The 25873-nt window shown below is 40.8% G+C and overlaps 1 protein-coding gene across 1 annotated transcript; it reads right to left on the reverse strand.

Moving 5' to 3' along the window:
* Positions 1-338: 338 nt before the first annotated feature.
* On the reverse strand, positions 339-24617 carry LOC115020319 (melanopsin-A-like). The gene is made up of 5 exons (XM_029450272.1): positions 24436-24617; positions 3760-3902; positions 2480-2613; positions 1544-1747; positions 339-352 (listed from the first exon to the last, which is right to left on the reverse strand). Exons 1-5 carry the CDS (start codon positions 24610-24612, stop codon positions 339-341), a joined length of 672 nt encoding a protein of 223 aa, XP_029306132.1. The 5' UTR covers positions 24613-24617.
* Positions 24618-25873: the final 1256 nt, after the last annotated feature.

Genomic DNA, 25873 nt, shown 5'->3' on the forward strand with positions numbered 1-25873 from the left:
ACAAAGAAACAAAACAAGCACAAAGAAACAAAACAAGCACAAAGACACAAAACAAGCACAAAGAAACAAAACAAGTACAAAGATACAAAACAAGCACAAAGAAACAAAACAACTACAAATAAACAAAACAACTACAAAGAAACAAAACAAGCACAAAGAAACAAAACAAGCACAAAGACACAAAACAAGCACAAAGACACAAAACAAGCACAAAGACACAAAACAAGCACAAAGACACAAAACAAGCACAAAGAGACACAACATGGTAACATTATTATAATCCATGCCTCCTGTAGTTAAATGAATTTCTTGTGATCTTATCACTTGCAGAAACTCTTTTAGATTCTCAGGACTTCACAGTGCACAAACACAAAAGACACAAACACAACACAACAACACACACACAACAACACAACACAATAATACACAACACACAACAACACAACACAATAACACAAAAACAAAAATACACAAACACAAAAACACAACACAACACACAACACAAAACACACAACACACAACACAATAACACACAACACAATAATACATAACACAACACACAACACATAGACACACAACACACAACACATAACACACAACACAATATAAACAACACACAATAACACACAACCACAAACACACAATCACCATAACCACAACACACAACACTAACACACAACACAATGATAATACACAACACCAACAACACAACACAATAACACTATAACACAATAACACACAATACACAATAATACAACAAACACAAAACAACAACACACAACACAATAACACACAAGACACAATAATACAACCCACACAATAATACAACACACACACAATAAAACACACAACACACAACACAATAACACACAACACACAACACATGATAACACAACACACAGACACACACACAATACACCAACACAATAATACAACAACACAACAACAACCACAACACATAACACATAAACACAATACACACAATACACAATAATACACCAACACAACACACAACACCAGATAACACACAACACAATAATACACAACACACAATAATACACAACACACCACAGAACACACAACACACAAACACAATAACACACAACACACAACACAATAACACAACACACAACACACAACACAATAACACACAACACAATAATACAACACACAACAACACAACACAATAACACTATAACACAATAACACACAATACACAATAATACACAACACAACACACAACACACAACACAATAACACACAACACAATAATACACAACACACAATAATACACAACACACAATAACACACAACACACAACACAATAACACACAACACACAACACAATAACACACAACACACAACACAATAACACAACACACACACAACACACAACACAATAACACAATAATTAGAGTTAGAGTTTTGGGACATTTTCTGTTTCCATACTTCATAATTTACATAGAAAAGTGAAACACAATCTGCTGAGGAGAGAAACCAGGTGTGTGTGTGTGTGTGTGTGTGTGTGTGTGTGTGTCCTCACTCCAGCCAAAGAACGGCGGCAGGCTCCAGCCCAGGGAGTAGGTCCAGGCGCCCACGAGGATGAAGAAGGCCCTCTTTCTGGACAACACGCCGATGGAGGTCAGAGGTCGCGTGATGACGAAGTAGCGGTCGACGGCGATCACCGTCAGCGTGATCATGGAGCAGATCCCGAAGAGAGCGCCGCAGAACGCGTACAGCTCGCAGCCTGAAGACACGTGAAGATCTTTGTGCATCACGATGTGAAATACTCACATCAACACTTTTCATTGTGTCAGCGATGAGTCACACAGAAGTTTAGCATTCGACACCGACAGCAGAGAAACAAACACTCACTCCATGAACTCAACTTCCTTCATCACTTCACACTCAGGAAGTGAAACATCAGATCTAACATCTGGTTTATACTGAAAACAGCTTCAAACATCTGGATTTATTCAACTTTCCCTCCAACAACTACGTTTTACAAGATCACATTTGAACACATCATGATAACGTGATAATTTACCTTCAACCAGCACTCTGAGTAGAGCCTGAACGCACCTTAAAGCAACTATGTGGAACCGCTGTTCACCGACCCTGGAGAACTCGTGACATCGCTTCCTGCAACACTTGTCAACATCATTCTCTAGGTTATTGAGTTCGCTTTTAGCAAATTGTTCTGAATATATCTAGGGCTTTTATTGTGAAAGGAAGGAGTTTAGTGCAGCGGGATCGGCTGCTGACTTTATTGATGGCCAAGAAGTAAAAGCAAAACCATCTGAGAGACGACGAGAGACTTTCATCTTCTTCTGACTACATGTGCGCTCAACAGCAGCTTCATATTAAAATGACCCCGGAGCAGCATCCACTCACAAACCAGACACCAGTGTGTGTGTGTGTGTGTGTGTGTGTGTGTGTGTGTGTGTGTGTGTGTGTGTGTGTATGTGTGTGTGTGTACCTTTCTCTCCAAAGATCCACCTCTTGTGCATGCTGGTGGTGAAGAAGATGGGCGCCTGTGTGATGCACATCAACAGGTCGGTGATCGCCAAGTTTATGATGAACATGTTGGCCGGCGTCCGCAGGCTGCGACTCCTGCCACACACACACACACACACACACACACACACACACACACACACACACACACACACACACACACACACACACATTAGTAGCATCATATTTGCAACACATCATATCTTTAACTTACTTATTTTAAGCTCTTCAGAAGCATCGTTTACAAACATTAAAAAAATTATATCAATTAATAAATATTATAATATGTACAGTACATATTGCACAGTTGGTGTACGCCTGGTGTTACTCTGAGACAAACCGGTCTCATAAATTAAGTTTTTATCCTTTTTATCTGAAGTTTGAAGGTGAACTTGATAACACTTGGTTCTATGTTTCTATTGTGTATTTCAGCTCTGGACTACCAGCTGAACCATCTTCAGACATCTTTTTCAACAAAGATATTCTGGCGGAGTGTATTTTCTTCAAATTCAGTATATTCAGACCACTATTACTCAGTGCCAGAAGCACTTGGAGTGATTCTTCACTGTTTTGCAAGAACAATAAGAGAGTTATCTTTTGAATGAGACCAAAATCATGCAGCTGGTGCAAATGGTTGAAGAGCAGCTTTTAATTTACTTTGGGTGTCGTTTGTTGGTATTTTCGGGTAGATTCGCCCACACTGTAAGAGGTTAACTCTCGCTGCTACTCGGCTGTTTGCTCGTATTTAAATGAGGTATTATAGTATTATATTATACATTTCTATGTAAATGAGCCTCATTTCAAAAACAGTTTGTTTCACAAAGGTCAGCAGTGAAATGAAACTTTGAAAAGTACTGAGAAAGTTCTTCATGCCTTTATATCATCCGTCTGCTTTACTGTCACTCTGTAAATCGCAGCTCCAACAAGTTCTAACATCTAGATTTGCAGCTAAAAAACGTCTCATTTCACTGCACATGCAACACTTTTCATTTTAAGATTTATTTTACCAGATTTGTAGCAGAACGGCCTCAAACTTCACCTAAAAGTTCCTGTTAAACAATCATTAACTGCATTATCAACACAAGTGTTGCATCAAAATGTTGTATTAAATACCAAATTAAATGCACGTGTCGGAGTGTTTCAGTACGTTTCAGATGTTTCCGACTTTCCGTGGTGTCCTGAAGGCAGCATAAGGGTCAGAGGAAGAGCGCGACCATATTTGGGCGCAGGAAGTGGTCCTACCTGCTGAAGGCGTATATGACCAGGAAGTTGCCGATCATGCCGGTGATGCCGATGGCGAGGATAACGGAGCCGATGGTGTAGTGGGCGTGGTCGGGCACGTCCGCTGTGGGGAACGGGTGCGGGGCCTCGGGCGCCATCGCCACCTGCAGGACAAAACAGGAAGTGATGAATGTGACGAGGCTGCGGTCGTACAGATCGCATTCATGACTCTCAGGTCTACACGGATACAGATGTTTCTGGATGCACACGACCTTCATTTAAAAAAAATGTCCACACGAGAACGCAAAAACGACGAACAAGTAGGTGGTGATAAAATCTACGTCAACGAAGTGTCAAATACCAGAGAAGAACATTCTGAGCATGCTCAGTGAGTAGCAACAGCAGCATCTTAAAAACCAGAACAAAAGAAGCAAATTATTTATTAATTATTGTTATTTTACATCGATGTTTTCACCTTTGACCTTTGATTATTTATTCAACACCTTTCTGGCGCACGTTGCATTACGTAAACAAACGTCATCATTTCCCAAATCCGTTGTACGCAACACGTCCTCAGAACTCAACGACGAGTCTGTCAGTCGACTGTTTAGTGTATGAACGATATAAACAATGAGGCTGTTTTATGATGAATTATGATGAATTATTTTATTTTTCATATTTCTTCAGTGTTTGAGGAGAAAAAGCATCCTGCCACTAAAGTGACATAGAAGAAGAAATAATCCGTCACACTGAATGACATTATCATTCCACGCAGTGAGCAACCATCACGTCCACAGACCTCCCTGATCACCAGCCTTAACTCCATCCTGCACGTTTCTAATTAACTCTGCGCTCCCGCTCTCCGTCGCGTCTCAGATCTCTGCGTCCCGTCTCCCCATTGCCACGTCAATGGCATAAATTACAGAAATACCAGACACAGCTAATCAGAGCTGGAGGTCAGAGCGGCCGCCCGGATCATTTCAGACGCAAACTTTAGGTTTAATAAAAATATGGAAAAGTTCTATGGACCCTGGCATACCTGAGCTGGATGTAAGTAAACATGTACTGTACTTAAGTAATATTCTGAAAAATACGTGTACTGTATTTGAAGAAGGAGAAGGAGAAGAAGAAGGAGAAGAAGGAGAAGAAGGAGAAGAAGGAGAAGAAGAAGATGGAGAAGAAAGAGAAGAAGGAGAAAGAGAAAAGGAGAAGAAGAAGAAGGAGAAGAAGAAGGAGAAGGAGGAGGAGAAGAAGAAGGAGAAGAAGGAGGAGGAGAAGAAGGAAGAGAAGAAGAAGAAGGAGGACAAGAAGGAGAAGAAGATGGAGAAGAAAGAGGAGAAGAAGAAGAAGGAGAAGAAGAAGGAGAAAGAGAAGAAGGAGAAGAAGGAGGAGGAGAAGAAGAATAAGAAGAAGGATGAGAATAAGAAGAAGAATAAGAAGGAGAAAGAGAAGAAGGAGAAGAAGAAGGATGAGGAGAAGAAGAAGGAGAAGAAGAAGGAGAATAAGAAGAATAAGAAGGAGAAAGAGAAGAAGGAGAAGAAGAAGGAAGAAGGAGAAGGAGAAGGAGAAGAAGGAAGAGAAGAAGAAGGAGAAGAAGGAGAAGGAGGAGAAAGAGAAGAAGGAGGAGGAGAAGGAGAAGAAGAATAAGAAGGAGAAGAAGGAGAAGGAGAAGAAGGAAGAAGGAGAAGAGAAGAGAAGAAGGAGGAGAAGAAGGAGAAGAAGAAGGAGAAGAAGAATAAGAAGGAGAAAGAGAAGGAGAAAGAGAAGAAGGAGAAGAAGGAGAAGAAGAAGAAAGAGAAGGAGAAGAAGAAGAAGAAGGAGAAGGAGGAGAAGAAGGAAGAGAAGAAGAAGGAGGACAAGAAGGAGGACAAGAAGGAGAAGAAGATGGAGAAGAAAGAGGAGAAGGAAGAAGGAGAAGAAGAAGGAGAAGAAGGCGAAGAAGGAAGAAGCAGAAGAGAAGACGAAGGAGGACCCGAAGGAGGACAAGACGGAAGAAGAAGATGGAGAAGAAAGAGGAAGAAGGAAGAAGGAGAAGAAGAGGAGAAGAAGAGAGAAGAAGGAGAATGAAGAAGAAGAAGAAGATGGAGAAGAAAGAGGAGAAGAAGGAGAAAGAAAAAGGAGAAGAAGAAGGAGGAGAAGAAGACAGGAAGAGAGAAGGAAGGAGGACAAGAAGGAGGAGAAGATGGAGAAGAAAGAGGGAGAAGAAGAAGAAGGAGAAGAAGAAGAGAAAGAGAAGAAGGAGAAGAAGGCCAGGAGGCAGAAGAAGGAATAAGAAGAAGGATGAGAATAAGAAGTAAGAATAAGAAGGAAGAAAGACGAAGAAGGATGAAGAAGAAGGAAGAAGGAGAAGGAGAAGAAGGAGAAGGAGAAGAAGAATAAGAAGGAGAAGAGGAGAAGGAGAAGAAGGAGAAGGAGAAAGAGAAGAAGGAGGAGAAGAAGGAGAAGAAGAAGGAGAAGAAGAATAAGAAGGAGAAAGAGAAGGAGAAAGAGAAGAAGGAGAAGAAGGAGAAGAAGGAGAAGAAGAATGAGAAGGAGAAGAAGGAGAAGAAGAAGGAGAAGGAGGAGAAGAAGAAGGAAGAGAAGAAGAAGAAGGAGGACAAGAAGGAGAAGAAGATGGAGAAGAAAGAGGAGAAGAAGAAGGAGAAGAAGAAGGAGAAAGAGAAGGAGAAGAAGAAGGAGAAAGAGAAGGAGAAGAAGAATAAGAAGAAGGATGAGAATAAGAAGAAGGATGAGAATAAGAAGAAGAAGAAGAAGGAGAAAGAGAAGAAGAAGAAGGATGAGGAGAAGAAGGAAGAGAAGAAGATGAAGGAGGACAAGAAGGAGAAGAAGATGGAGAAGAAAGAGGAGAAGAAGAAGAAGGAGAAGAAGAAGGAGAAAGAGAAGAAGGAGAAGAAGGAGGAGAAGAAGAATAAGAAGGAAAAAGAGAAGGAGAAGAAGAATGAGAAGGAGAAGAAGGAGAAGAAGAAGGAGAAGGAGGAGGAGAAGAAGAAGGAAGAGAAGAAGGAGGACAAGAAGGAGAAGAAGATGGAGAAGAAAGAGGAGAAGAAGAAGAGGAGAAGACGAAGGAGAAAGAGAAGAAGGAGAAGGAGGAGGAGAAGAATAAGAAGGAGAAGAAGGAGAAGAAGAACAAGAAGGAGAAGGAGGAGAAAAATAAGTATTTATATCTATATTGATATTTATATCTATATTTATATGTATATTCATATTTATATCTATATTTATATCGATATATATATTGATATCTATATCTATATATTTATATCTATATTCATATTGATATATATATTTATATAGATATTTATATCTATATTTATATCTATGTTCATATTCATATTGATATATTTATATCGATATCTATATTGATATCTCTATCTCTATTTATATTGATATCTATATTGATATCCATATTATATATATATATATATATATATATATATATATATATATATATATATTTATATTGATATATATATTTATATAGATATTTATATCTATATTTATATATATTCATATTGATATATTTATATTGATATCTATATTACCTTTCTACACTTTGTAAACAATGACGTCGTGTGTGCAGTTTGTTCGAGTCCACAAACACTTCGACATGGCTTTATGAGTTTTAAAATGGCCGCTACAAACCAGAGCCTTTTGACGGCCCTGTGGTGCGTAGATGCTGCCGGTGCTTCACTTTGCCCGGTGAGCCGTTTGTTACCTGGTGGTGTTCTCCACCTGCTCAGGTGTAAGTCTGGGACTTCCTGGTGAAGTGGAGCATTTAGCATCAAAAACACAGGTTGCAACATGTCGATCAGTGTTTCCCAAAGACCAAGATGGTGAAATATATTCAGTTAACTGTCATAGAAGAAGAAACCAGAGTGACCTTCCTCCTATAACAATAACCCAACATGTACTGTACCCAGTACTGTAGTTGATGTGTTCGTAGAGACGAGTCGTTATTTGAATGTGCAGTCCGGCGCTGACGACACATAAAGTCTTATTCATCAAACACACATTTACAGATACATGTAAATGTTCCCGCGGCCCGCCTCGTCATTATCTAAATGTTTTCCATCTCGTCAGCGTGTGTTTCCTGCTGCGAGGTCACAGATCTGTCAGCATGTTATCTGCGGCCTGTCACAAAGGATGCAGCGTCTGCTGCCACGTCCTCGTGTCTCTCCTCAGGAAACACACGTGAAGCTTCTCAACTGCCGGAAATCTAATATGAAACCAGAGAGGCCATGTTGACCTGAGGGTCACACGGCGTTTCATCACATTAACTACCTAAAACCAACACGGAGCTGCAGGGATGACGGCTGTTTGTGGGCCGACCCTGAAACTAGCATCGCACTGGTTCCCTCCACAAATAGCTAACAGGATCTTTAATTTGGATTATAGCAGAGAATAAATGATATTTACACATGTTGTTCATCAGAATAATCTCCACTTAACACTTTTATGATTTATGAAGCGTAAACACAATCTGCAGAAGTAAGAAGCTAAAGGAACTACAGCAGGTTCTACGGAACTACAAGTCTTTCCTGCCGAGCTGCTGAAGTTCATTTAAACGTGTGTGATGTTTTCTGCACGCTCAGCAGGACGTTAACATGACATAATTACAGACTAACGAGAAAATGCAAATCATCTCCGTGACTTCACTTGAAGGTCGTTTTCAGTCGCATGTTGTGATTTAACGAGCAGCCACTGATCATGGAGGGTTATTAAGTATTCATCTTTCATATCTGGTCTCATTATAGAGATGAGTTAGTCAGGAATCATTACTTAATCATTACTAAAATATAAAAACATATTTTACGAGAGAACAGGGTGTTAGAAACTGTCCTACTATATTGTACTTTTTACTGCACTTTTTATCCGAAAGCATTACACATTTAGATTTTTACACACAAACCATATGAAGAGTTTATAAAATATTTTGTTTTCTTATAAATTAAACCACAGTTTATAGAAGTACAGCTGAAACTATTCGTCATCAGTTTTAGTCCCTTTTTTAAGACAAACCCCAAATATTTGCTGGTTTCAGCTTCTCAAATGTGAGGATTTGATACTTTGTGTTGACATTGATCATCATCATCCACTGAAATGTGCAAAATGTTGGAGGAAATAGTCTTAATGTGAAGTTTCTTCAGTCCTTGTAGCTTTCAGCCAAACATATGTATTGAAGCAGAACATTTGGTTAGATGAAAACATGTGAATTTAAGAAATTAGCAATTTTTTTCAAGAAATGCAAACCAAAGACAATTTCTGCATTTTGCACACAAAATAATATTTAACTGCAGAATTAATATCCTCTTACATACATTAGAGCAGTGGTCTTAAGACTGATCCCTGTGGAACACGACATTTACATACATTACAGTAGTAGTGGTCCTAAGATTGATCTCTGTGGAACACCACATTTATATATATTACAGTAGTAGTGGTTCTCAGGTTGATCCCTGTGGAACACCACATTTACATATATTACAGTAGTAGCGCTCCTAAGGTTGATCCCTGTGGAACACCACATTTACATATATATTACAGTAGTAGTGGTTCTCAGGTTGATCCCTGTGGAACACCACATTTACATATGTTACAGTAGTAGTGGTCCTAAGGTTGATCCCTGTGTAACACCACATTTACATATGTTACAGTAGTAGTGGTCCTAATTTTGATCTCTGTGGAACACCACATTTACATATGTTACAGTAGTAGTGGTCCTAAGGTTGATCCCTGTGGAACACCACATTTACATATATTACAGTAGTAGTGGTCCTAAGGTTGATCCCTGTGGAACACCACATTTACATATGTTACAGTAGTAGTGGTCCTAATTTTGATCCCTGTGGAACACCACATTTACATATATTACAGTAGTAGGGGTCCTAAGATTGATCCCTGTGGAACACCACATTAACATATATTACAGTAGTAGTGGTCCTAAGGTTGATCCCTGTGTAACACCACATTTACATATGTTACAGTAGTAGTGGTCCTAAGGTTGATCCCTGTGTAACACCACATTTACATATATTACAGTAGTAGTAGTCCTAAGATTGATCCCTGTGGAACACCACATTTACATATGTTACAGTAGTAGTGGTACTCAGGTTGATCCCTGTGGAACACCACATTTACATATGTTACAGTAGTAGTGGTCCTAAGGTTGATCCCTGTGGAACACCACATTTACATATATTACAGTAGTAGCGCTCCTAAGGTTGATCCCTGTGGAACACCACATTTATATATATATTACAGTAGTAGTGGTCCTAAGATTGATCCCTGTGGAACACCACATTTACATATGTTACAGTAGTAGTGGTCCTAATTTTGATCCCTGTGGAACACCACATTTACATATATTACAGTAGTAGTGGTCCTAAGGTTGATCCCTGTGGAACACCACATTTATATATATATTACAGTAGTAGTGGTCCTAAGGTTGATCCCTGTGTAACACCACATTTACATATGTTACAGTAGTAGTGGTCCTAATTTTGATCTCTGTGGAACACCACATTTACATATGTTACATTAGTAGTGGTCCTAAGGTTGATCTCTGTGGAACACCACATTTAAATATATTACAGTAGTAGTGGTCCTAAGGTTGATCCCTGTGGAACACCACATTTACATATGTTACAGTAGTAGTGGTCCTAAGATTGATCCCTGTGGAACACCACATTTAAATATATTACAGTAGTAGTGGTCCTAAGATTGATCCCTGTGGAACACCACATTTAAATATATTACAGTAGTAGTGGTCCTAAGATTGATCCCTGTGGAACACCACATTTACATATATTACAGTAGTAGTGGTCCTAAGATTGATCCCTGTGGAACACCACATGTGACTCCTGGATCTGATACAGAACCAATAATATATACAAACAGAATATGAAATTTGTTTGGATGAAAACATGTTGTGAATTCTTTTATTTACTAAATGTTGACAATTATTGGAAATGTTTGGATCACAGAGTCTGAAACAATCAAACACAGCACCACTGGAATATAACTACTAAAAGTATAAAACCAATAATATTAGTGCAGCTTCTGTATCTTTAAAACACAATGGAGTGATATGTAAAAAATAAATAGAAGTTAAATGAGTGAATAAGATGTTAAGGATTTGGACTCTATATCAGTGTTTCTCAAACTTTTTCAGACCAAGGACCACTTAACCAATAAAAAAACACTCACAGACCACCTGACCCCAAATATCCAAAAACAATAGGCCTGCTTACCACTCCAACAGTATATTACAACTGACAGCCTAATAATGAGCTTTATGTGACCTTCTCTGGATCGCTCCTTCACACATTAAATCAACAATACAAATACAACAAGCATTCTACAAGCATTTCGTTCATATGGGATTTAACTCCAGATAAGAAGACCATTGGTCTCTCCTGCAAACCACCATGTTGTGTAAACAAAAGAGGGACTGACCTGAACTACCCGCTGACTTTTGAATTTAGTATAAATACTACAGCAGAGGATTCACTCCTCTGAGCAGCACACGGCAGTCTTACTTAAAGTTAAGTTAAAGCCTTTTATTGTCATTATACAAAAAGTACAACGAGATTCAGAGTGCCACTCTGTCCCAGTGTGCAAAAAATACAAAGACATACATAACATTAAAAACACAGCAGTAGGAGAGACAACATAAGCAATCATACGGGGGAATAAATAGTTAAAAATATTGATATAAAAATAGTTTATACTTTTTAAAAGTGCAATCAGAGTGTGTATGTGTGTGAAGATGGTTGTGGTTATTGCATTAGGTGTGGTGGTTAAGCAGCCCGACGGCCCAGGGGTAGAAACTTACAATCTTACGTGTGTGAGTTTGTACATCTTGTTTATGTATAACTCTGCTCCTTCTTGCAAGAACATTGATTAAAACTCTTATTTGATTTTGATCCTGACTTCGTGGGTTTATTTAAGTATATTTTACCAACAACGGTAAATGCTGATAGATTGTACACATCAAATGAAACGTAGACTACATTTATTACTGAGTTTATTACCGAGTGTCAGAGTGAACTTACCCTCAGCAAGATACACAAAACGCACCACATTTAGTACGACACAAACTTCCGCTGTGGATTTTCACAAATAAAATACAGTAACACTATGGTGGCAGGTCCAAGTTTAACAGGGATTTAACAATAAACACAAGTTAATTATTAAATGTAGCATAAATGTACCGTACAAAACACAGCAGATTTGCCTCATTCCCGATATATATTTTCAGCCATGGCTGTCATTCGCCGCTGGACAGTGTCATTGGAGAGGGGGACCCTGTTAATGTCGTCGCTTGCTTTCTCCCCAAACAATAAATTAGTCATGATCTTGGCAGCTGGTTTGGTTCCTCTTCATCTCCAGTCCAAAAATATCCAAATCTTATGTAGTCGCTGTGATATTTTCTTTTCACTTTAGCGCTGGACTTTCCACGTTCAAGCCGAGTGTCAGCTTTCAGCCGGGTGGTGGTTAGACGGCGAACCGCTCTCCTGGGACTCGGTAACGGACACAAAACGACTTGTTGCTGCGGCTGAAGCACTTGAAGCTGCTGAATCAGCTGCATCAGGACGATGCACCTTCACTGTCGCGTCAGATTGTTCATTTAAGTTTCTTTTAACTGACCCTGTCTTTAGCCATCGATCCATCTCGTCAGTTGACCGCTCAAATTGACCGCGCAGATCATTTATGACCTAAGAACGTAAAACGAACCTACGTAGCTACGCAGCTACGTAGGTTCGTTTTACGATCTAAGATCTACACATAGCTGCGTAACTAGGCTACATCTATGCTACACTCTATACTAGTCATTTTTAAACACTTTGAGAAACACTTTGAACTTATAATAAATTAATTTCAAACGTGACATTTTACCAATATACTCGCGGACCACTCTTTGAGAAAGTCTGCTCTATATGTAACTTGATAAAATGAGCTACATTTCAGTTCATTTTGTGTTACTGCAGCTTTAAGAATGGGGTCAACTACGTTTGAATAATGTGTGAATGCAGCTTTATTTACAGCAAACAGAGGATGTTCCCTGGACTGGATATAAAGTGGATCAGCGCCCAGGAATCCATTTGTACTTTGATTATGCAACACAGTGGCACCGTGTACCTTTTCTATATGCAGCTGACCCGGATTACTCCCTCGCTGTAATTACAGTCGTGTCTGAATCCCTCTGGATTTAATAAAGTTTCATTATATTATCTTTATCATCAGTCCTTGTTCTCATTACTCATAGTCTCATGGGGTTTGCGAAGTGAAGTCAAAGTTGACAGGGACTGATAGTTTTGGCTTGTAGATGATTATCTTGTAAAATTACTAAATTACAGAAGCCGGAGAGGAATGTGAGAAAATAAATTCTGTCTGATCTAAATTGACTTAAGAAGTTTTTTTTGCCAGGATCCTTTTTCTAAGAAAACAGTTTTTAAAGTCATTTTCAGAGCCTGGGGTCGTGGTGCACTTCAGCCTCTGGTGGCCAAAATAAGTAATTACAACTAAGTATGTTGCTAGTGTTCATGCTTTCCTCTTATCGATGCTTTCCGACAGTTGCATACAAGATGACGTAACGCAATACGCACACTGTGTCGTGTTTCAGGTTGTTCGGGAGCAGAGCCATGGCAGTTACACATTCGGTGTTAAAGCTAACAGAGGTTTCATTGAGTTACATTATGATGCATTCAAGCTCTCTTCAGTTAAAATGTTTCCCCTGCGCCCTGCCTGAAATTCAAGGTGTTTTTTTCTGTACCGTCTACTTTGCGCTTTCACATTCTCTCCTTCGGGATCGTTTTGCGAAGGGCGAACACACCTACGGAGCGGAAGAAAGGAGAGGGGATAACTAAATAGAAACTGCGCCACGCACGCGCACACAATCTCCCCGCGCCATGCACGCGCACGCAATCTCCCCCCTGTCGCAAGGTGAGCGCCCCTCCAAAGCAGTAAACCTGGGGGAAACACTGAAATGAGTATTGGTTGAAGGTACAGAGTCAATGATAGAATTCAGAAAACTTGACGAAGATGTTTTCACAGCAATATAAAACATAGATGAATTATGAGAGGTTTACTTCCTGACACGAGCTCCCCAACAATTTATCAGGAATCCTATCCAAGCAACAACCTCTGCTTTTATTCCTAATATTGCATGTTATTTCATTAAGATTACCATTAATGATGCATCAGTTTAATTCTGTGGTGCATTTCCATCCACCTGTTTTTCTGCACATTTGCACATAAATTGCAAAACCAAGAGTGGAAACGGAGGAAACATAGAAAAGAAATCTGTAAAAGTGTTAAAAGAAAAATGACGTGAAACAGATTTAGTGAATAAACGATGACGTACATGAAGCATGTGACCTTCCTCACATTAATACATGAAACTAATGAAGGATTTACACCTTTTAATTACCTCTTCTTCTTCAGTGGTATTATGGTTTTACACCTGCTGCTTATCTCATAAACCTTATAATGTCATAACAGTAGTGGATGGAAACCAGCATTTATTCTCATTTTCTGGAAATTCAGTTCAAATGTGCGACACGCGTCTGTCTGAGCGTCTGCTTGTCTGAGCAGCTTCACGTCAACAAACATCAGCAGAGATAAAGCGACAGGCGACAGGAGCATGATAGGAGCGAAAACAGCGATGCAGCGTGATCTGTCAATTCAAGTTCCCATCAGCCCTCAGTGTGATGCAGTGTGATGCAGTGTGTGTGTTAGCTTCCTGCAGGCTTAATAGTTGTTTGTTTAAAATCAGAGCTCACATCACACACATGCTGTGATAAAGACTTTGTCAGACTGTTGACTGCAAAGATTGACAACGAGGTGATTCTGCTTCTGTAGCGTCGGCTCTTTTCATGACGTTGTTTTTGGCAAATAAAGACAGAAACTGAACTTCAGAGCAGGAGATGTCCACACAGTTCACAGCGAGTTAACCACCAGTTTATCATTAGTTCACAGGCAATCTGCCATGCACCACTAACACACACACACACACAGTCCTAGTTAGCGCCGAAACATGTTCTTAACAACTGTTTTTTATTTTACATTTTTTAAAGCCTGATTGGATCTGTGGATAATTCTGCTCCCATGATGCACCGCTGCTGCACCCCCACACTCCAACGTTTTAATACTAAAGGCTCCACAATCATCCCGACTGAAACTACACACCTGTAAATCTGTAAAACTAATAAATAAATCCCTGAAACTTCTTTGTCCTTTTGCTAAATTAATAAAATAAATGTTCACGTTAAACTGACGTGGAGCTGCAGAATGAACTCTTCTTCTACGCAGAAAATAAAAACATAACCGACTTTTGAATTATATTTCTGCAGACACAAAACCTGATTGAGCTGCAGGAGAAAATGATCTTTAGTTACAGCTGTGACTTTGAGATAATGAGGCAACGATAGCTGTGTGTGTGTGTGTGTGCGCGTGCGTCCTCTTTTCATCAGTCGGCCTTGAAAGCTTCCCACGCCACATCTGACTGAATTGCCGCATCACATGACAACCATCCACATTACGTGTGTGTTACACAACAGGCGTTACAGATTCAGGTCAGTGCTGGATCCTCTCACAGATCAATACATTCTCTGAGTGGGAGCAGCTTCTGATGCTTGACTAAAACATTTGAACTCTAATGATCATTCTGCTCATTTATCTTCATCATCAGCACAATGTGCAGTTATTTATTACATTATTTTTTAATTATATTATTTATTTTATTATTTTTTAATTATATTATTTCTCTCTCTGGGAACCATCACCTTATCATGGTGGAGAGGTTTGTGTGTCCCTATGAACCTGAGAGCTGTGTTGTTTGGAGCCTAGTGCTCCTGGTAGGGTCTCCCAAGGCAAACTGGTCTCAGGTGAGGGACCAGACTAAGAATGGTTCAAAAACGACTTCATGAAAGAAAGGGAAAGGAAAGGAGAGACCCTGCCCGGAGGAAGCCCGGGGCTCCCGTCTGGAGCCAGGCCCAGAGGGAGGGCCCGACAGCGAGCGCCTGGTGGCCGGGTTTGCCATGGAGCCCGGTCGGGCCCAGCCCGAAGAAGGTGGATCGCTACCAGTTGGATCTGGTGGGGCTTACCTCCACGCACAGTCTTGGCTCTGGAACCGTACTCCTGGATAGGAATTGGACTCTATTCTTCTCCGGAATTGCCCAAGGTGTGAGGCGTCGGGCCGGGGTGGGGATACTCACTAGCCCCCAGCTGAGTGCCACTACGTTGGAGTTTACCCCGGTGGAGTTTACCCCGGTGGACGAGAGCGTCGCCTCCCTACGCCTTCGGGTTATGGGGGGGAAAACTCTGACTGTTGTTTGTGCCTATGCCCCAAACCGCAGTTCTGAGTATTCGGCCTTCTTGGAGACCCTGAATGGAGCCCTGCAGGGGGCTCCAGTAGGGGACTCCGTAGTCTTGCTGGGAGACTTCAACGCACACGTGGGAAACGATGGAGACACCTGGAGAGGCGTGATTGGGAGAAAGGGCCTCCCTGATCTAAACCCAAACGGTCGTTTGTTGTTGGACTTCTGTGCTAGTCATGGAATGGCCATAACAAACACCATGTTCGAACATAAGGATGCTCATAAGTGCACGTGGTACCAGAGCACCCTAGGCCAAAGGTCAATGATCGATTTTGTAATCGTATCATCTGATCTGAAGCCGCATGTTTTGGACACTCGGGTGAAGAGAGGGGCGGAGCTGTCGACTGATCACCATCTGGTGGTGAGTTGGATCACGGGGTGGGGGAAGACTCTGGACAGACCTGGTAAACCCCAACGGGTAGTCCGGGTGAACTGGGAACGTCTGGAGGAAGCCCATGTCCTGGGGATCTTTAACTCACACCTCCGGCGGAGCTTTTCAGCCATCCCTGTGGAGGTTCGGGGCATTGAACCTGAGTGGACGATGTTCAAAACCTCTATTGCTGAAGCTGTGGTGATGAGCTGTGGTCTCAAGGTCTTAGGTGCCTCAATGGGCGGTAACCCTCGAACACCGTGCAAACAGTTGCAGGGTATCGAAGGACAAGAAGGGTGGCAGCTTCTGCCGTGTCAGAGGCAAAGCAGCGGGTGTGGGAGAAGTTCGGAGAAGCTATGGAGAAGGACTTTCGGTCGGCACCAAGGTGCTTCTGGAAAACCATCCGGCACCTCAGGAGGGGAAAGCGAGGAACCATCCAAGCTGTGTACAGCAAGGGTGGGACCCTGCTGACTTCAACTGAGAAGGTTATCGGCCGGTGGAAGGAGCACTTTGAGGAACTCCTGAATCTGACTAACACGCCCTCTATGGTAGAGGCAGAGCTGGAAGCTGATGGGGGATCATCGTCAATTTCCCTGATGGAAGTCACTGAGGTAGTCAAACAACTCCACAGTGGCAAGGCCACAGGGGTTGATGAGATCCGTCCAGAAATGCTGAAGGCTTTGGGTGTTAAGGGGCTGTCTTGGTTGACACGCCTCGTCAACATTGCGTGGAAGTCTGGGACAGTGCCTAGGGGTTGGCAGACCGGGGTGGTGGTTCCCCTATTTAAAAAGGGGGACCAGAGAGTGTGTGCCAACTACAGGGGTATCACACTTCTCAGCCTCCCTGGTAAAGTCTACTCCAAGGTACTGGAAAGGAGGGTTCGGCCTCTGATTGAAGAGGAACAATGCGGATTCCGTCCTGGTCGTGGAACAACAGACCAACTCTTTACTCTTGCAAGGATCCTGGAGGGGGCCTGGGAGTACGCCTATCCGGTCTACATCTGTTTTGTGGATCTGGAGAAGGCGTATGACCGGGTCCCCCGGGTGATACTGTGGGAGGTGCTGCGGGAGTATGGGGTGAGGGGGTCACTTTTGAGGGCCATCCAATCCCTGCACGCCCAAAGCGAGAGTTGTGTCCGGATACTCGGCAGTAAGTCGGACTCGTTTCCAGTGAATGTTGGCCTCCGCCAGGGCTGCGCTTTATCACCAAGCCTGTTCGTGATTTTCATGGATAGGATATCGAGGCGTAGTCGTGGAGGAGAGGGGTTGCAGTTCGGTGACCTGAGGATCTCATCGCTGCTCTTTGCAGATGATGTGGTCCTTATGGCATCATCGGTCTGTGATCGGTTCGCAGCCGAGTGTGCAGCGGTTGGGATGAGGATCAGCACCTCTAAATCTGAGGCCATGGCTCTCAGCAGGAAACCGGTGGATTGCCTACTCCGGGTAGGGAATGAGCCATTACCCCAAGTGAAGGAGTTCAAGTACCTCGGGGTCTTGTTCGCGAGTGAGGGGACGATGGAGTGAGAGATTGGCCGGAGAATCGGAGCAGCGGGGGCGGTATTACAGTCACTTTACTGCACCGTTGTGACGAAAAGAGAGCTGAGCCAGAAGGCAAAGCTCTCAATATACCGGTCGATCTTCGTTCCTACACTCACCTATGGTCATGAAGGCTGGGTCATGACCCAAAGAACGAGATCACGGGTACAAGCAGCCGAAATGGGTTTTCTCAGACGGGTGACGTCTCCCTTAGAGATAGGGTGAGAAGCTCAGCCATCAGGAGAGACTCGGAGTAGAGCCGCTGCTCCTTTACGTTGAAAGGAGCCAGTTGAGGTGGTTCATCTAGTAAGGATGCAACCTGGGCGCCTCCCTAGGTAGGTGTTCCAGGCACGTCCAGCTGGGAGGAGACCCCGGGGAAGACCCAGGACTCGGTGGAGAGATTATATCTCCTCACTGGGAACGCCTCAGGATCCCCCAGGCGGAGCTGGAGGATGTGGCCCGGAGAAGGGAAGATTGGGGTTCCTTACTGGAGCTGCTGCCCCCGATCCCAGATAAGCGGTGGACGATGGATGGATGGATGGATATATTATTTATTTTATTATTTATTAATTATATTATTTATTTTATTATTATTACTTCATGTGTACAGTTAGCAAATCTTGTTTTGCTTTGTATTTTTAAATTTAAGCTAAATTAAGATTTTTCTTCAAATAAAGCTGATTCAGTGCTGGAAAGTAACTCAGTAAATTCTTAAAGTACTTTACTTAAATACAATTTTGAGTATTGAGTATTTACATTTAATACATTTTAGATTCTAGTTTTTAACTTTACTTACTTTACTTACCCCCAACATTTCATAATATAAAAAGCATGAAAACAAACTTATTTTCTGCAACTGTGTTAAACATTACGACCAATCAAAACTCTGCACAGCCTCAAAACTCACTTCCATCCGACACTGATGCATCGAGCGACATAACGCGACGACAGCGTTTATATTTGCGATGCACCGGCTCACACCTGCATCTCATCCTCTCTCAACCAATCACATGAGGACGCACAGGAGGAGAGAGGAAGACGCTGAAATGTCATCAAAATGCCATCGACACATTAATCTACATGCATCCGACAGGAAACAGCTGCAGCGATGGTCTGTTCACATTTCAATACAAAGGATGAACTGGAACTCATTCTGACGGAGGAACCACTCGCCCCAACTTCCTGAAACTTGGTGCAGAATGGTTTGAGGAAGAACACGTAACATTTAAAAATGTAAAAACATCAGAAACCAAATGTATTAATTACAGATGTAGTTAAAGTAAAGCCCATTTGACTTTATTATTATTAATAATAATAGTAGTATTTTTATTAATAGTATTATTAATAGTATTATTATTAATACTAATATTAATAGTATTATTAGTATTAATAATAATAATAATAATAATAATACTATTAATAGTATTATTATTAATACTTATATTAATAGTATTATTAGTATTAATAATAACAATAGTATTATTATTATTATTATTAATACTAATATTAATAGTATTATTAGTATTAGTATTAATAATAATACTAATAATAGTATTATTATTAATAGTATTATTATTATTAATGGTATTATTATTTTTAATAATAATACTATTATTATTATTATTAATAGTATTATTATTATTATTGGTATTATTATTATTATTATTATTATTATTATTATTATGAATAGTATTAATAATAATACTATCAATAGTATTATTAGTATTATTAATAGTATTATTATTAATACTATTAATAGCAGTATTATTATTATTATTATTAATAGTATTATTATTAATAGTATTATTATTATTATTATTAATAGTATTAATAATAGTATTATTAGTATACTGCGTGCAGCTACAGATTAATCGTCAGTCTGATAATATCTGCCTGAAATCAGATGTTTTTTGTGTCGTCTTGACGTCAGCCAGTGGAAAGTTGGCGTGAGGGTGTAGCGGCCGTCAACACAAGCACACGATGTTCAGTCAATAACACAACATGTGCAGATGGATGAACACTGAGCCGTCGATATGTGTTTGTTCTCCAACACGAGGCTGCAGCACCGGCCGCACATCGAGCTTCACTTTCAGTTACCGAAACAGAAAATGTAGCAAAGCTGCGTCTCCAAAGATATATCAACTGTCCCAAAGTCAAGAAATGTTATTATTAAATTATAATATTTACATATATATATTTTACATAATCCTTAAAATACATGTTGTGCAGTAAAAAGTAAATATTTCCCTCTGAGGTGTCGAAGTAGAAATTATATAATTCTTATTATTAATCATTCTAATGATGTATTATCAGCTGCTTAGAGCTCGGAAGTTAAACAGCTCAGAATTCATCTAATATCTATTTTATATTTCTATGAAAACTTCTTAAAACATTTGGATTTGTTCAACTTTCTCACCAAAAACTACATTTTACAAGATGACATTTGAACACATCATAATAACGTTATAATTCACCTTCAACCAGTACTCATTTTTACTGAATAGAGCCTGAATGCATCTAACACATACATCTGTTTATGCTACATATCCACACGTGTGTATTATTACAGTATTTAATTCCACTGTACAGTATTTTAAATGTTATATTGTTTTATCTTCTATTTAATGTGTAAATATTGTACTTGCACTATTATGTCTTGCTATTTTAATAATTTTTTATGCTTTAAGTATGTTGCATTGTGGGAGGAGCTGGGACTTAAATCTTATATGTAACCCACCAATGCTAACAGCTAACCGCTAACGGCTAATGTTAACGAGCGCTCCTCTGGTTTGGTTGTAATAAATCCTTAATTTGCGGCGTTGCGGGTGAAAATTATTGAAAGTACTTAATGACACGATTACAAATCTTCACCCATCAGTTTGTTTCTTTGTTTTTTAAGCTGACAAACTGCTAAATATCACATTTATTTCCACCCCATTAGGGATTCCACAAGAACACAGAGCGTTACTGTGGATCCACAGACACAACATGATTCTCGTGTTATCAGTGCTGCTGCTGTGAGCAGAAACCTCCCCACTGCTGCTGCTGCTGCGAGCAGTAACCTCCCCACTGCTGCTGCTGCTGCTGCTGCTGCGAGCAGTAACCTCCCCACTGCTGCTGCTGCTGTGAGCAGAAACCTCCCCACTGCTGCTGCTGCTGCGAGCAGTAACCTCCCCACTGCTGCTGCTGCTGCTGTGAGCAGAAACCTCCCCACTGCTGCTGCTGCTGTGAGCAGTAACCTCCCCACTGCTGCTGCTGCTGCTGCTGCGAGCAGTAACCTCCCCACTGCTGCTGCTGCTGCGAGCAGTAACCTCCCTACTGCTGCTGCTGCTGCGAGCAGTAACCTCCCCACTGCTGCTGCTGCAGAAAATAAAGTCCAACCTCCATCTGTGAAGCGCGGCATATGTGCAGCGCCGAGGTGTTGTGAAGCAGAGCGATAAGGAGGAACATTTCTGCATCCTCACTGGGCCTCACGCAGCTACATCACGTTTATCTTACATTTTGTCTTTACGAAGAGAAGTCGACTCAAGAAGCAGCAAACGTTTGTTATATAGATGAACCTGCACACTGTGAGGGCAGCTGTGCATGTTCTCTGGCACAGGCCCGAGAAACGCAACCGAAAAAAAATGTGTCAGAAGAAGAATTCAGTCGTAGTGACTGGAGGTGGAGACTCTGCAGGTGAACACAGTAACACATGGAACAGATATCAGCATGACGCTTCCCCACTTCATTACTCACATCAACACTGTTACATATTACAAGTGTTTAATATGTACATGAGGCGTTATGTAATGTAGCTGTGGAGAGTTTAAATCTACACACACAGTTACACACACACACACTCTGATGTTCTCATGTTTCCTCTCGTCTGAAGAAGACGAGTCTAAATCTCAAATCTCGTCCCCGACATAATACATAAATAAGTTTTTAGCTGAAGCGTCTCGTCTTATTAAAGTAAACGTAGAGTCAGTCCTCGTGTTACAGGGAAATCCAAACGAATGTAAAACATTCAGAAGGTTTTTATAGTTGTGCTTGAGATCAATGGACCAATAGCATTTCTTTAATAATCCAATCATTATAATTTACAAAGTGAATGTTCTGTTCGCCAAGAGAAAAGCAACAATAAGAGGATATTTGTTCCTGAATCTCTTCCTGCGTAAAGTCTAATCGGAGACGTATTTATTGTCCTGTGCAGCCGAGTGTGAAGTGTTTACTTGAGTCTGATGAAGCACACGAAGCCCCCAGAGCAGAGCTGCATCATGCTGATGCGTTCAAGGGACACATTGTGCCGTCAGTACATTTCCACGTTCCCTCTTCTCTGTCAAGGTACCGCAGGTCAGTGCTGCATGATCATTGGGGAAAATGTATATAAAAAATGATCTTTTTATACTTTCTTGCACAACGATCATCATTCATCATCGTCAGCATAACGTGTATTACTTCTTGCACTACAGTATAATTTATATTATCACAATGTGCACTTTTGGCTAATCTTGCTATATGTTTAGTTTTTTATTTTCAATGTGTTTTATTCTAATATTTCAACAAACTGCACGACTCCAGGAGTAAATGTTGTTTTATCAAACGGACTTCTCTTGTAGAATAGAAACGTTTTACTTTTGTGTCGAGCAGTAAGAAAGTAGAATCCTGAATTCTTTGGGTCACGATAATCATGTAGTGAAATAAGAAATGAGTCAGCATTTTAGCACTTCCTGTTCCCTCGTCTCAAAGTCGATGTGGTTTAGTTTTTGGTTCTGAGGTTCAAACACGCTGAAGACATTTAAAGTTGTGTTCTACGACATGAAATACATCAGCAGCTTGAATTCTGAAGCTTCTACGTGTCTTAATAACGTCAGGTACTAACATGTGTCTGAATGAGACTAAACGTCTTCACACTAACATTAGCCGCTGTTAGCTTAGCGGTGGTGACGTCATGGGACCTGCTGTAGTTCCTTTACAGCCGAACGTTAGCTTCTTACTTCTGCAGGTTGTGTTTAATAATCCTAAAAGTGTTGATGTGGAGATTCTCCTGCACACGAGTAAATATCATATTCATTTCTGCAATAATCCAAAATTAGCTTAGTTAGCTAAAGTTAGCTTTTTGTGGAGGGAACCAGAGTGATGCTTACTTCAGGGTCGGACTACAAAAATACATCATCGCAGCACCAATATGTTGCGTCTTGGTCAATGTCTCTCACCCACTTCATGACTTGCTGGACAAACGCAGGACAGAGACCAGAGAGCGCCACAAGAAGTCGTTCTTGCCCGTCAGCACCCCCACGGTGATTATATCTAAACTGTGCAATACTGACTACTTACAATGATGTGCAATAATAATACAACTCTGCAATACTCTGATTACTCTTGCATTATTACACTGTACATTTCAAGTAATATTCTTATATCTTATTTATACAATTCGGCAATTTAAACACTTAATTAAAGATTCCATTGTCAGCATTATTTAAACTATTTTTGATATTGTATATACATATTTGTACATATTTATTTGTGTTATTTGTTGTTATATATATTGTAGTACAATGCCCACATGTTTTACTATCAAATAACATAATTTATATATCTGATTTATAATTCTAACCATTATTAGCTTTTTAATGTCCTGTTGAAACTCCTAAAGCAAAACATTCATATCTATTAATATTTTCCTTTTTTTCTGCAAGTAAAGTCATCAAAGCACAAATTCAAACTATCTGTTCGTAGTGTTTCAATGTGAAGTTACAGCTTGTTTTTTAGGTCATTCAAGTTTCATTTGAGCTGATCAATAAGGAGCCTATGACCCGATGATGCTGTCGATAACAACACGGGACTGATACATGCCCTTGATGTAGCTACAGCTTCAGCTCCATACAACTGATAAGAAGCTGAACATCTGAGAATATAACCTTGATGTGTTGAGGAGCTCACCGAAGTCTGTGGTAAAAATGAGCATTTAATATGTATTTGCTTACTGGCAATAGAAGTTGCTTTAGATAATATGAAACCAGATTGCTTCCTTATTAATATGACTGATTACTCAATTCGGTATAATTTAAATGACCATACAAGCTTTTCTTGAGAGAAAAAAGACCAACTGGAGTTATTTTATTAAAGGGGTTGCTGCCACAACCACAGCGTGTTTTGATGCAATAAATCGGGCAGACCAACTCTCTAAAGATACATATTCATTCAGTAATTTACTGCTTGGTGAATTATATGTATGCCGAATTAAATAAACACTTATCTCGGTGCCTTTTAAATATTTAATTGTGTTCTACATTGACATGTTTCCTGCCAATAAGCGTCTAAATATAAAATTAGTGTTTCTTCCTAAGGAGTTCGGTTGCAAACTATAAACAAAAGAGAGCCGTTTCCAGAACTTTGGAACAGATGGAACCGAAAAGTTACTGACCGTTGGGGCCGCCGAGGCGGGAAGCTGGTGCTCCACGAGCCGGTACGCATCCACTGTCGAGCCGTTGCCGCTCCACGCGGATACCACTGACAGCGCGAGGGTGTCCGGGCTGCGCGCCGTGCAGTTCGGCTCGAGCTCGCTGCATGAGATGATGCTCTCGCTATTCCCGCCGTGCATCCTCATCTTCCTCCGCCTCCGCCTCCTCCTCCTCCTCGCTCCTCCTCACGCGTCTGCAGGAGAGAGGCTTTATGAGTGACAGGTGCCCGGATGTGCAGCAGGTGTGCAAACACGTGGGATTAAAGGTGCATTAGATCATAAAAACAAAAATGACAGTGGTGGAAAATAACTTTAACATACTGTACTTTATGAGGTATTTATATAATATATAATATAATTTATACTTCTATAGCCTACTTATAAACATATACATTTAAATGTTTGAAGGTTAAATTCTATTTGTATCCTTTGATTAGTAGGTTAGAGAAAGTTGTGCAGAAAAACACATTTTATAATCACTCAATAATTTAGATTAATAACAAGAGTCTAACATTAACGAAGCATTTCAAAACATATCCTGATCAAACCGCTCATGTTTCAAGTTCACAAATCGACATTTACTTCCAAAAGGTAAACCGTTTTTACTGAAGGAGTTCATGTCTTCGTCTGTCAGCAGGATTACGGAGACGTTACCTGCTCAGGTACTTTGACTCTTTAACCCTCAAAGTTGACGTCCGGCTCCAAACTGAGTCCTGACGGATTCATTGATTCAGACAGGTGAGTCTTTGCTGCAGGTGAGAGGATGAAAGAGCAGCACACACAGGTAGATCATCACACTATAAATACAGTCGTCTGTGTGTGTGTGTCTCTGAGTTTCAAATATCTCGCCAACCCTCGGACCGATCTACTTCCTGCTTGGTTTGTGTGTGTGTGTGTGTGTGTGTGTGTGTGTGTGTGTGTGTGTGTGTGTGCCAGTCTGATCTTCGACTTTCTTCCAGACCTGTGGCGACACTTTTATCAGAGCTTTGACTTGTGGCAGCTTTTGCCCTCATGCTGCGTCGACTGAAGCGTTGTTACTGTAAACGCCTGCAGAGACTCACAGAGCAGCGGCACACACACACACACACACACACACACACACACACACACACACATACACACACACACTCTCTCACACACACACACACACAGGTCTGTGGTGTGTGTGGGTCTACAGGACAGCACTCTGATGGAAAGTCATTATGTTGATTATCTGCTGACCTGCTGCTTCGACTTAATGCGTTGATGAGAACAAACGCTCTCACTGATGAACACATAATTATATTGTGTGTGTGTGTGTGTGTGTGTGTGTGTGTGCGTGTGCGTGCGTGTGTTGGTTTAAGTGTGAACTTTTTGTGAATCTTAACTCTGATCACTTTAATGGTCGACAGATCAAACTGAA

Source organism: Cottoperca gobio, chromosome 15 (genome assembly GCF_900634415.1).
Source record: "Cottoperca gobio chromosome 15, fCotGob3.1, whole genome shotgun sequence".
NCBI lineage: Eukaryota > Metazoa > Chordata > Actinopteri > Perciformes > Bovichtidae > Cottoperca > Cottoperca gobio.